Raw genomic sequence first — 13,547 nt, forward strand, 5'->3', positions numbered from 1 at the left:
CTCTTTTTAGTGCCACTGGACTTATTTTTATTATTTACTTTGTGATGCAGTAGTAGTGCTACTGCACACTTTTTAGGTTAAATGTCCTGCTGCGTTGTGGACGGAGGTGTGGCTGTGACATTAGAGAGCTAAAGAGATTAGAAAGGCGTGACAGGCACATGGTGTGGAAGGGTGGAGAAATGGCTTAGTATGGCGTTGTCAACAAAACGTCAGCTGAGGGGGACTGGCTCGTAGTCCTGACACTGGAGAAGCTCCCCTCTGTAGAATCAAAGCAAATAGAAATACTTAAATACATCCCACTTTTCTTTTTTAGTGCTAATCATAATGCTTTTCTCTAACTTTACCATTTCAGCAGAAGACTGGTGGAGACTCAGAGCTAACAGAGTAATTAATGTTTTGATAAGATTAAAATCAGCTGTGCACGCTGAATGTCTATATTCACATTAATTGCAGACTATTTTATAACTGTCCACGACCTCTGACCTCTCAATAAAAATAAAAGCTCCTTAAAATAGTTCCTGCTTCTGTTTTATTATGGGTATGAGGGACTTAATAGGAGCTTGCACTGTCTTTTGTCTGATGTGAGTACAAATACTGGTTCTGATTGCTTTAGTTCTGTGGTATCTTGTTGGCTGGTCCGTGGGCTGGTCTCAGTCCTCTCCCCAAAAGAGGCTATGGAGATTCTGACGTTAGACGCTAGCACTCCTTATAAGCACCTGTCCATTCATGTCACGCCATGCTCCCAATAGGAAAAGCGTGTGATTGTTTTCCGAATGAGACAGTGTGCGTAGATAGTAAAGTGGTACTATATATCCTGCATATACAGTTCTTTTCTTCATTTCACTGCAAGCAAGACAGCCGAGGTTTGTTGTTTTTCTTCCAACATAATATGGAGGTAAGGGATCATTTTTCCTAATGTACATTTGAAATAGTATGTTTGATCAGTTTAATAGTCAGGTATAAGTTTGGAGTTCAGAGTAGATTTTTTAGCATTTTTGTTGTATATTAACAAGAAACAAAGACATTTATTGACAGCTGTGTGTATTTAAAATCTGATTTTTTCCCATGTGCTCAAAGTAGTTCTAGAAATTTAGAAAACCTCATAAAGAAATGTCTTATGATTTTAACAGCTTATATATTTAAGAGAAAGGCAGTCTGCTTTTATATTCTTCGTGTGTGCACATTTTCTTTAATTTGGCAGAAATGGGGACATAAAGCTCTAGAATACATGTCCTTACTAAGTTTTAACATCTGTTGGATAGTGCATTTTAGGACAAAATCTTTAAGCCTTAAAATATGCTTTAGATAGTGAAATGTTTAGGAAGCACGCAGAGCTTTTTCAGATTTGTTTTGATCACTTTAATTATTCCTTCTGTTCAAAGTAACCTAACCTTGCCACTGTTCAGTGATGGGTGATACAATCCAAATCCAATCGATACAAAAATGTAACCCCGCTTATCTGAAGGCAATAAGGCGCTTTGGCAGTGTGAGCAAAATTATCAGGTGTATTTACTCTTTGCAGTGACAAACTGCAAGTGATAAACTGACAAAATTTGGTAATTAAGGAAGTGTATTATTGAGATTCGCCGCCCTAGTTCATCAAACATGGACAGTGGAATCATCTCATTAGCTTCAATGCACTGATTTTGATTAATTTGATTTTGTCACCTGATTAATGCTGTGTCAAGTGTCTTTATGAACGTGTTCGTACTAGCACTTGATTATAATAAGCAAGAATCTATTTTTACTTACTGCTCTGTACTCTCCAGGTGGCACCTTGTGCCCAGGAAGTTGGTAGACATGCGGCATTACTGTTGGCTTATCTGAACTTGCAGAGAAAACAAGGCCACTTTTGTGACCTTGTGCTCAGACCGGGACAGAATGCAGGTCAACTTTACCCCGCACACAGGTGAGAAAAATAAGCTAATAACAAACAAACACACCAACATATACATATCATCAAACTGCCCAATGATATCATGATTATACTAACAGTGTATGTCTTACACGATGTTCAGGATTTCAGACCTCACCACAAAACTGCTCTTTGTTCCCCCAGATGTGTGCTGGCAGCCTCTAGTCCAGTGTTGGCATCTGTCTTGTCCTCTGCTGGCGCTCTGGTGGAGCTGCAGGCCAAATGTCTCTCTGACTCTGTATTAACACCTCTTTTGGACTATATTTACACAGGGGATTTGCCCTACAGTTACGGCCAGCAACAGTATTATAGTCTGCTCACAGCTGCCTGCTACCTGCAGATGGATGAACTGCAAAAGGCTCTGAGGGCTCAACAGCAGACTGAGGTTTGCACTGCAAATGGCGCAGAGGCTTCTGCTGAAGCTGAAAAGAATTCTTATAGGACAACTGTGAATACCTCCCCTCATATGCCATCAACATCCAGCATTTTTACCTTTAGAAAACCTGACAAAACAAACATCTCCAGTGAACAAAGTATGACAACTTCACCAGACAGCGATATTCAGTATCAGGATTCAGACAATGTGGATCCGTTTAGTGAAAGTCAGATGCTCTCAGCTGCTATGGATTGCAGCACTGATGAAGTAGAAATAGATACCGGTAGAAATAGCAGAGACCACTGCAGTGGAAGGGATACAAGGACTTTAAGCTATCCAAGTGCACCCTGTGGTATACTTGAAAGAACTGAAAGGAGCACAAATGCACGACATGCCAGACAAGCAACTTATCTAACGCCACAGCATTTGACTCTGAATGTCCCTAGCATTGCTGAAGTGTATCACACGTCTAAAGTGGACAAAGAGGCGGAAAAGGATCGGCTTAATCCAGCTGGCATCTGGCAAAGGTACACAGGTGACACTCTGGTGAGGACAGCTGAAAATAGGAGGAGCTCATCTTCATCCCCACATTCATATTGTGCGGCAGTACCTGTCATCTGTCACAGCAGCAGAGCAGCTATCCCCCAGCTAGCAGATGTGTCTCCTGTGTCTCCCTGCCATTCAGCCCTCCAGACTTCAAGCAACTCCAGCAGGTCTCCAGTCTCACGTTCAGCGAGCATAGAAAATGACAGCATTATTGAAGGTATTACATCTAAATGCAAACGTCAATATCAAGCACAGAGCCAGGAATACGGCCACAATAAAAAACACACTATTACACAAAATCTGAATAACAAGGATAATTTAGATCAATGTGCTTTACAAGATTTATATTACAAATCCAGTGGAGGTAGATCTCATTTTGACAGCAGCGATTCAGATCATTTTACAATGCAGGGCAATGAATGTGTTGACAGAGGATCATCTCACTTTACCAACAATAATGATCAGCATGCTTATTGTGATTCCTTTCAGAAAAATACACACAATCTTAGAGAAGATTCAGTGCTGCAGAGTAAGGACTGGAGTCAAGAATTGAAGCATAAAATTGATCTCAGGTTTGATGATTTCTCAACCAAAAAAAAGCAGCTGGATTTCTTTGAATCCTACAATGTCAGCAAATTGGCAACAGCAACAGCAGAACCAGGAGGTCTGAGAGCTGAAGTTCCACTTATTGCTCATCCTGTGGAGGACTTAAACACAGAACATCTAGGTCCAGAGGAAGAGGTGAAAGAGGAACACAGTTACTCCAATAGAGTTCCAGCTGAAAGTGATATACAGGACAGCCACTGCAACTATGAACCAAAGAAAGGGTACTCAAACATATACAGAGCTGACACAAGTGCAAACAATGCTCCTTCTAACCATGATTCAAACTACAGTCCTACAGCGGTGGACACCAAAGAATACCATGCTGATAGCTTCCCGAAAGCTCTGCAAACTGAAAAGACCTCAGGCACTGACATCACAGAATCACATTCGAGTTTTACAATGCCTGCGGACAGAAACATGTCTGACACCAGTGTTGACAGTGCTGTGAGACACTCTTATCATGGACATCTTCGTTATCATTGCCTACAGCATGATGATATGCAAGAGGATGTGCACTTATTGCAGGGTGGTTCTGATCACAAACGCTCCCACTCAAACCACTTTGATGATTCTGATGGTTCAAGTGAGGAGGAAGACTTTGGTGCCTTTGAGAGTCCCCTAAAGCAGCACTACAGCTCAACAGAGACTACAGACCAGTTTCTTCTTCTGGATATTAGCACAAGACCTGCAGAACTATTAGTATCCTGCAAACACCGATCTGGCATAGAAGAGAAAGGGGATATGTTTGAAACTGGAATCTGGGCATATGATGGAGCAGAGAGGTACGAAAAAACATCTGTAGCATCTGTTGAAATGAAAACAGTTACGGCTAGGGCTAAATTTGGAACTGGGAGACTTGATATGGGTGGCACACACTGGGCTGCAAAGACAAATGCTGAGGAAAGAAAGCCTGTTGTTCAAAGTAGTCCAGCTGTTGAGACTATTCAAAATTCTTGCATTGTGTCTGAAGTTTCCAACCTTAAAGAAGGTGAGAACCAAACCATTACCTCGACACACTGTTCACCTCCTGGAGTGTCAGACTCCATGCAACCCTCTGTGTCTTTTTGCATGGCATCTGGCCTTTCAACCAGCATGCCAACCAATAGATCAGCTCATCTGTCATCTCCTGTTCACCACCCATTCCAATGCTCTCTATGCGACCGTTCCTTTAGCCAGCGAGGTTCTCTAAATAGACATGTGCGGAGCCACCTTGGTGTAAGGCCCTTCCCCTGCCCCCGCTGCCCTATGACTTTTTCACGCCAATACCGTGTCACCGAGCACATGCGTGTTCATCAGCGATGTACCCCTGGGAATGATTTTCAAAAGCCTCCTGCTTCATCAACTTGAGACTTTGAGGAAAAGCTAGGAAACTGAAATGCATTTTTCATTATAATATAATGTGTGTTAGGATGACAGTTTCCTTTAGTGTCTTGCAAATATATGTAAGACAGGGAATTTTTTTACATGTTCGATTTTTAAAATCAGAACTTGCAGATGAAAGTTAGTGACTTTAATGCAATTAATATAGGCTATTCTAAATAAGCAAAAACAGTAGGAGGGCAAGAAAGTAAAGAAAAATAAATGTTGTGGATCTTAATCATTTTAATATGCAGCAGTAGGTAATCCTGTTGATTCACAGCTAGAGCATCCTGGATTCAAACCAGGGCAGGGCCCTCCTGTTTGGAGTCTGTGCATTTCATCCGACCTCTGGGATATCTGGTTTCTGTCACCAGCAAAAACAAGTGTTCTTGCGCCCTTGACAAAGGTAATAAAACTGGTGGGAGTTGTTTCCCATAATGTGTTCAGTATAGAGAATTTGTTTTCCTACAGCCATTAAATAAAATAATCTATTAACTGAACATAGTGCAAAGGCAACATATCAAATGCATAAACAGAGAATGAATCAAATGAAATGCTTTTTTGAATTTGATGCCAGCAACACATTAAGAACAGAGTGCGAGACAAGGCCATGTTGGCAGTGATGCATCATCTCTGATATCAGAAACCCTGTATAAGTATTTGGCAACTGAGGTAACTAAATGCTGAAGTTTTAAAGGCAATATGTTTCCCATTCTTACCTTAGTGGAAGATTTTAGCCTTTAAAGACTAATTAATTGTTGCAATGTTATTTTGACATTCACTTGTTGAAATGAGCCTTTCCTTAAAAAGGTTTTCCTTTGGATGAAAGGACTTATTCCAAAACCTGTATACTAATCCACTAATATACCTCTATACCATGCAGTACTTTGAAATGTGCATTGATAACAAACCACATGGCCCCACTTCTCTTTACTGCAGATTTTGTTTTTCATATATACATGTGTGCATGTGAGGATGTTCATTTTTAATCTTTGCATTTTTTTTTTCCGCTAACATTTGTGAATGCAACAACAAATCTTGTGATTAAATATTCCTGAGCCTATGCAGTTATTTCCAGTACAGAACAAATTTGGTTTTAAATACAGTTCTGCTTAGCTGCCATGTCACCATTGGCCTTTGTGAATATCTCTGCATACACAGATTTCTCCAGATTTTCTGTATCTTTCAGTGATATTATGTAGCTGTGTCTTAAATTGGAAATATTGTTCTTAAATTGTCTCTTACAGAGTTGTGAATTCCTCCATTCCTCTGAAAGATGTGTCCTCTTTTTTCTGTTCCTTTTATAACCAGTCATGTTGTTTAGTCATTGTCTTCCTCCATGTCACCCTATCCTAGCATTCTCCTGTTAGCCCTAAATTTACATATCCTTCATTCTTCACCATTTTTTTTAATTGCCCCATTATAACATTTGCTTACATCAAATTCAAAAGTATACAATTTTTAACAGTTGATATATTCCCTTTTTACTATTTTAAGCTAAACATATGGTATGACTGATTTGCAAATCAGTACGAAACCCAGAAGCAACCTGGAAAACAAGGTGGCATTTCCCTGCAAACTAAGTGTAGAACAAATGAATATTTTATGTTTATATATTTGGTATTTCACAATAACAATGTGAAAATAATGGCCAAATCTACAGAAAATACCATTCTGCAGCTTCCCTCTACTTTATCTGTTCGGCTTGCAGTTTACCGTACTGGCAGCTATTGCGTTCGCATATCAGTGTAAAACACTCTAAAAGATTGCGGTATACTACTGGCACCAAACAACAGACAGATACCAGCTCATGCACAAAGTAGATCATTTAGTATCTAAACAGATAGAGTTTATTAGAGACCAAACCGAGTAAAACTCAATAATGACTTCACATTCACCAGGTAGCCAGAACCATGACATTTCCTCTCTGTGTGTGATTTAATTTAAAGATATTACCATGTCAACTAACTGGCTGGTACATTATATTCCAAAGTTGCTTTCACGGCCTTTCACTTCCACAGGTACCAGAGCTGTCTAGTCTAATGCAGAGAGGGAGACACACACATATTCTATGCTCTTATTAACTTTACATGTTTAGCCATTAAGTAGTGTAGTAGATCTTTGCCATAATATTGACTTCATTCCATTTAGTGTTGTGATTCTGAATGTCTCTATATGTAATAGTTATATGTCTCACATAGTGTTCCCTGTAAGAGAGGACAGCTTGTTGGGTGTCACAGTGTTTGTGCCAATGGTGTGAAACACGAGTCAAGGGCAGCTATGAGGTTCTGTGCATGTTCTGTCTACACCTGGTATGAACTATTGGTACCTTTGATAGGTAAATACATATATAAATAAAAGGGCAATGCAATTTATGAGAGGTGCTTTAAGTTCCTAAGATTGTGTTTTCATGTTCTGAAGTTCCCGCCTATTTTAATTTTTTTTTTAAAGTTGGGTTGTTAACTTGTGATGCTAAAAAAAACCCTTGTAGGACATTTACTTGTGTACTTATGATTAATAAGGACTGTTAATATTGTTTTGTTATACTAATGTAATAGTTTGGGCTCTATGGCTTTTGAAACATTAGCTGTGAGATGAGCAGTCTCCAGATAAAATCAACCAGCTGATCTAAGAACACTGGAACAGTCAAACTGCAAAGTGAGACAAAGACAAACATTTCTGATAAAAAAGATGTAATTAATTTTGAGATCATTTAACTTTAATATTATAAGAATGTAACATTGTACTTTAACTGCATTAAAAGGTTTCATGAAAAATGTTACGATACCTTAAAAATATTTGTGTGTGTGTCTTTCTTGCATCTCCTTTCTGTTTCTTTACTAACATACAAACACACATATATCAGCACACATTACAAACAAATACAATTAGTAGGGAAATATGAAAAAAGGTGCAACACATGCAATAATGCAATTAATTAATTGTATTAATTTTATAAGGAACCATCAGAATAGTTGCTAAAACTCAGTTGAGGAGGTGCCCCAACAGAATTAAATGGCAATATCTAATTAATTAAGGTAAATTGGACCAGTAAATACATTTGTACATAAATTTGGTTTATTAAGGATAATATTAGCATGTGACATGGAATATGAACCATACTTGTATGAAACAGATTATTAATTTGTTCCTTATTGATTTATCAAGTTTATGTTAGGTTATACACCATGCAATTTCAAAACGATGCATTGAATCTGCCGCTTCAGCAAACTAAAACTAAAGGGTTTGTTTATACAGTATATATATATTTCTTCTCTTAATTTTTCACACTTCAGACAGTCCTCTTGTGTTTGCTATTCAACTGACGAATCAGGCGATGCAGCAGTCATCACTACAATGGCCTAAAGGAGGAGAAAAAATTAGCGTAACTTGACCTTTTGCAACTTTTTAAAACAAATATTGGGTAATAAGTTCCTTGTAGGACATTCCCAACACTAAGCAATGACTGCAGTGTGCCCTCTTACCTGTCTTTTTGTGGATCGCAGGGCAATGCCAGCCAGAGCTGACATTACAATGAAAATAACTGCTACAACAAAAGTGTAGAACACAAAAACTGCTTCCAAAGCCAATCCCATGAGCTAAAAAAAAAAAAAGGTTGACATTAAAGAAATGAAATACACTGTTACATAGCATTTAACGCTATATTATATTTAATTTAATACATTTAAGAATTTAATTAGTTAAATTTAAAGCTCCAGTCAAAATACATCATGCTGTCCAAAAGATAGGTAAATAACAATAACAATAACAGAGACATAAAACCTGAGGCTGAGAAATATGATAAAACAATTACCTGGTGATTTTCCATTGGTTCAGTAAATGAAAAGGTTCCATTATCATAGATGTAATCTAGGTGGTAGGAATATGCTTCTATGTCAGGCAGGATGTGTATTAAAGTCCAGCATGCGACCAGTATGGAGACAATGCTCAGAGATAACGAAATGGTTACCTGCAGACACCAACAGACAAAGATGGGGGTGATACACAGTCATTTAAAACAAATAAATTCCACTGGAGTCTATGCAGTTCTGTGAAAAACTGAGTACACATGAGAACCACTTTTAGCAGCAATAACTTCAACTAAAATGTGATAAAGAAATCACAACCTCAAGGGTTAGGGTTCTGAGCAACTTCTTAAGAAAAAATCCCATTATATTGAGGTTGGTAAGCATTTGTTTATGCACAGCTCTCTTAAGGTCCAGCCACAGAATTTCAGCTGGACTCAGCTGGACCATTTCAGCACCTCAAGTATTTTTATTCCCAGTTTCTTTCTTGTAGATTTGCTGGTGTCCAAGGTTTTGCTGTGAAAAGGCTTTCTAATGGAAACCCTTCCAAACAAACTATTCTCCTTCAGTCTTTTTCCAGTTGTACTGTCATAAAAGTTAACATTAAACATGCTAACAAAGACCTGTAGTATAGTTTGTTTGTCGCATGATCTGACTTTGGGGTGAATTATGTCCACATAGTGAAGATTGTTGTTAACATACAGTGGGGCAAAAAAGTATTTAGTCAGCCACCGATTGTGCAAGTTCCCCCACTTAAAATGATGACAGAGGTCAGTAATTTGCACCAGAGGTACACTTCAACTGTGAGAGACAGAATGTGAAAAAAAAAATCCATGAATTCACATGGTAGGATTTGTAAAGAATTTATTCGTAAATTAGGGTGGAAAATAAGTATTTGGTCACCTCAAACAAGGAAAATCTCTGGCTCTCACAGACCTGTAATGTCTTCTGTAAGAAGCTTTTCTGTCCCCCACTCGTTACCTGTATGAATGGCACCTGTTTGAACTCATCATCTGTATAAAAGACACCTGTCCACAGCCTCAAACAGTCAGACTCCAAACTCCGCCATGGCCAAGACCAAAGAGCTTTCGAAGGACACCAGGAAAAGTATTGTAGACCTGCACCAGACTGGGAAGAGTGAATCTACAATAGGCAAGCAGCTTGGTGTGAAAAAAATCAACTGTGGGAGCAATCATCAGAGAATGGAAGACATACAAGACCACTGATAATCTCCCTCGATCTGGGGCTCCACGCAAGATCTCATCCCGTGGGGTCAAAATGATCATGAGAACGGTGAGCAAAGATCCCAGAACCACACGGGGGGACCTGGTGAATGACCTGCAGAGAGCTGGGACCAAAGTAACAAAGGTCACCATCAGTAACACACTACAACGGCAGGGAATCAAATCCCACAGTGCCAGACGTGTTCCGCTGCTGAAGCCAGTGCATGTCCAGGCCCGTCTGAAGTTTGCCAGAGAGCACATGGATGATACAGCAGAGGATTGGGAGAATGTCATGTGGTCAGATGAAACCAAAGTAGAACTTTTTGGTATAAACTCAACTCGTCGTGATTGGAGGAAGAAGAATATTGAGTTGCATCCCAAGAACACCATACCTACTGTGAAGCATGGGGGTGGAAACATCATGCTATGGGGCTGTTTTTCTGCCAAGGGGACAGGACGACTGATCCGTGTTAAGGACAGAATGAATGGGGCCATGTATCGTGAGATTTTGAGCCAAAACCTCCTTCCATCAGTGAGAACTTTGAAGATGAAACGAGGCTGGGTCTTCCAACATGACAATGATCCAAAACACACCGCCCGGGCAACAAAGGAGTGGCTCCGTAAGAAGCATTTGAAAGTCCTGGAGTGGCCTAGCCAGTCTCCAGACCTCAACCCCATAGAAAATCTGTGGCGGGAGTTGAAAGTCCGTGTTGCTCGGCGACAGCCCCAAAACATCACTGCTCTCGAGAAGATCTGCATGGAGGAATGGGCCAAAATACCAGCTACTGTGTGTGCAAACCTGGTAAAGACCTATAGTAAACGTTTGACCTCTGTTATTGCCAACAAAGGTTATGTTACAAAGTATTGAGTTGTATTTTTGTTATTGACCAAATACTTATTTTCCACCCTGATTTACAAATAAATTCTTTACAAATCCTACCATGTGAATTCATGGATTTTTTTTTCACATTCTGTCTCTCACAGTTGAAGTGTACCTCTGGTGCAAATTACTGACCTCTGTCATCATTTTAAGTGGGGGAACTTGCACAATCGGTGGCTGACTAAATACTTTTTTGCCCCACTGTACATCTGAATGCTCCAGACCAGCAAACTGCCAAAAACATCTACTTTTACAGAGATGCTCTATTAATCAAGTGCATTTGCAGCACTACATACCCTGTTTATTTCTATGGAAGCAGTAAAGGTGTGATTTATCTTCACAGGTGTTAAGATATTAACAATGTTCAAATATAAGTCAAACTATAAATTAAACTATAAATCACTGACGATAATGCAATATTAAATTCTAAGGCATCCATAAACACTTTTATTTGAAGAAACCTCTTGTTCAATTTCTAGTTCTAGTATAATTTTGCTATAATATAACATTCATCATATTTCAGTAGAACTTACTGTTTTCTTGGTGGTGTTATGTTGTGCCAAAATGTATGTAATTCCACATATGATTAACTATGAGAAGACAGAGAGAAAGACAGATTTATTACATATCCCATGTGTTGGATGTTTGTAAGGTGACAGGAAAGCAAACACTGACACTAAAATAAAGTGCAATATAAATTCTGATTATTTAATACTTCTTAAGTTAATGTTAAGTTAATGTTAAGTTAAAAAATATTGAGTCACGTCAAACTTCCCAAGGCACTCTTTATTATTCCCTTGTTGAACTACCAACCAGTGTCCCCAGCAGGAAGCCTGGTGGGATGACTGTCCATACATACATCATCTGGGAGTCTGCCGTGATCGCAACGGATATGATAAAGAAGGATGCACCCAAGATCAGCACAATTGTCTAGGAGAAAACATAAACAACGTTTAGCATGATTTTGTTAGCTATGTTTTATTTTCTGTGGCAATATAAGCCTCAAGTTCTTCTCAAATGTGGAAAGATACTGAAATGAAACAAAACAATAAACATTCATGTGCATTTGTGTATGTGTCAGTGTCTTACACCAATAATTTTGGGTTGTCCCTTTAAGAAGCGGTGTAAAGGTTTTGTGCCCCCCACTGAGGTGTCTTGAGGATTTCCATTATTCCCACCTGGATCACTCACAGAGAGGAGCTCAGCAGACATCTAACCCATTAACACACAATGGTTCACAATCATTATTCTCAATCAATTCTTAACAAATGCATGTATCAAATGTCAGATTTATCATCTGAAAAACTCTGGCAGCATGTGTGTAGCTAATGGGATTTCTTCTTATGACAGCAAAATATTTTTTCACTTTTAATCATAATTATACACTACAGCATTAATTTTTAGTTGTATCTTAGGAGATAAAAGCTCCCGGAGTCCATTTAAGCTTGTTGAGAAGCCCAAAAGCCTGATGCTACAGATGCTGCTGAAATAGCATGGAGTCTGCAACAGATTAGCTACTAGCAACTGACCAACAATAGTCCAATAGACTGGCTGCCTGGTGCTTCAGCTTGTTGTCTGTAAGTAAACTGAGCAACTGTAGACAGTAAGCACATTCACAACATAAGCAGAAGTACTGTACTATAAAATATCTATTAAAAAAAGGAAAATCTGCTGTTCCACCAATCCACCGACACTCAAAAGCGTGTCTGCTTTAAGCTACAACTGTACTTCATTTTGAAGTGACTGACTACAAAATAAAGTTGTTTTTTTTACCAAGCAAAAAGAAAGCTAGTAAACAAGGGAAAAAACAGACCGTAGGCAGCTGTGCAGTCAGAGCTGTAGTTCAGTGTGGAAGCTCCTCATATCAGGTTCATATCTGGAGCAGCTTATGGGTAATCTCTGGACGATCACATCATTTTGAACTCTGAGATTTTTGGGAGTGTTTTTCTCTTTTTCTCCCCATTCCTCCAAAGTGTTTACTCATTTCTGTGTAGCTGAAGGGTTTTACTTTTTACTGTGAATTACTGTGAACTATTCATTACAGTGTTTACTTACTAGTCAGTTTTATGTACTGAACAATCAGGTGGACATTATGATCATTGTTATTTTTTTCCATTTTAAGTACATTAATATTCAAATGTGTAAATAGGTGCACATGCATGAGAACAGACATACATCTTCCAACAAAAATCTTTTTCAACTAATTATAAACACTTTCACTCTGTGGAATGTGCTGAATCGAAATGATCGACTCCTTAAAATCGAGTGAAACTTTTCATCACTCCAGCCAAAGCAGCAGAGGGGAGGGATGAACTGTTTTTGTGTGGGGGCTAAAATGGGGCAGGGCTAAAATGAAGAAGTGGACTGTGGCAAAATATCCTGAGAGCAGAAAACACAGAAAGAGCTGATTTCCTGTTTAGCTATATGCTGTTTGGTGTCGTGCTAGATGGAAAAAAAAAAATCAAATTGAACAGCAGAAGTTTGGGAAAGACAAAGTTTTAAAGTGATAAACTGGTAAGGAAGAAACGATTGGCTGGATTGAATTTTAAAATATAAAACAGATGCGGTTTAATAACAAAACTACAAAGATTAAACACTTCCCGTCTGTGGTAGAATAACTTTTATTTTACTGCAGCACACTCATGAGCTCTGCCTCTCAAAATTAGTATATTATAATATAGAACCAAAAACAGTTCAATAAAAGAAAAAGTACAAATTTAAAGAAAGCATTATGAGGAGCCTATAGGCAAATTTCTGAGGTTAAAGGAAGAATTAGGAACTTACGCAAGAAAACAATCAAGCACTGCATGCAGAGTCAAAAAAGTGTAACACAAAA

At 38.7% G+C, this 13,547-nt stretch overlaps 2 protein-coding genes across 2 annotated transcripts; one reads left to right on the top strand and one right to left on the bottom strand.

Annotated features, from left to right (window-relative positions):
- Nucleotides 1–754: 754 nt before the first annotated feature.
- On the top strand, nucleotides 755–7,107 carry LOC146718473 (uncharacterized). The gene is made up of 3 exons (XM_085452022.1): nucleotides 755–895; nucleotides 1,770–1,909; nucleotides 2,060–7,107. The coding sequence occupies exons 1-3, from the start codon at nucleotides 890–892 to the stop codon at nucleotides 4,788–4,790; spliced, it is 2,877 nt and encodes a 958-aa protein (XP_085308148.1). The 5' UTR covers nucleotides 755–889; the 3' UTR covers nucleotides 4,791–7,107.
- Nucleotides 7,108–7,478: 371 nt separating this feature from the next.
- On the bottom strand, nucleotides 7,479–12,608 carry LOC146718474 (uncharacterized). The gene is made up of 7 exons (XM_085452035.1): nucleotides 12,525–12,608; nucleotides 11,801–11,923; nucleotides 11,525–11,641; nucleotides 11,245–11,301; nucleotides 8,617–8,772; nucleotides 8,288–8,401; nucleotides 7,479–8,164 (listed from the first exon to the last, which is right to left on the bottom strand). Exons 2-7 carry the CDS (start codon nucleotides 11,921–11,923, stop codon nucleotides 8,117–8,119), a joined length of 615 nt encoding a protein of 204 aa, XP_085308161.1. The 5' UTR covers nucleotides 12,525–12,608; the 3' UTR covers nucleotides 7,479–8,116.
- Between the last annotated feature and the right edge of the window lie 939 nt (nucleotides 12,609–13,547).

Source organism: Copadichromis virginalis, linkage group LG1 (genome assembly GCF_057382275.1).
Source record: "Copadichromis virginalis isolate Kocher_CV1m ecotype Utaka linkage group LG1, C_Virginalis_male_GT1.1, whole genome shotgun sequence".
NCBI classification, from domain to species: Eukaryota; Metazoa; Chordata; class Actinopteri; order Cichliformes; family Cichlidae; genus Copadichromis; species Copadichromis virginalis.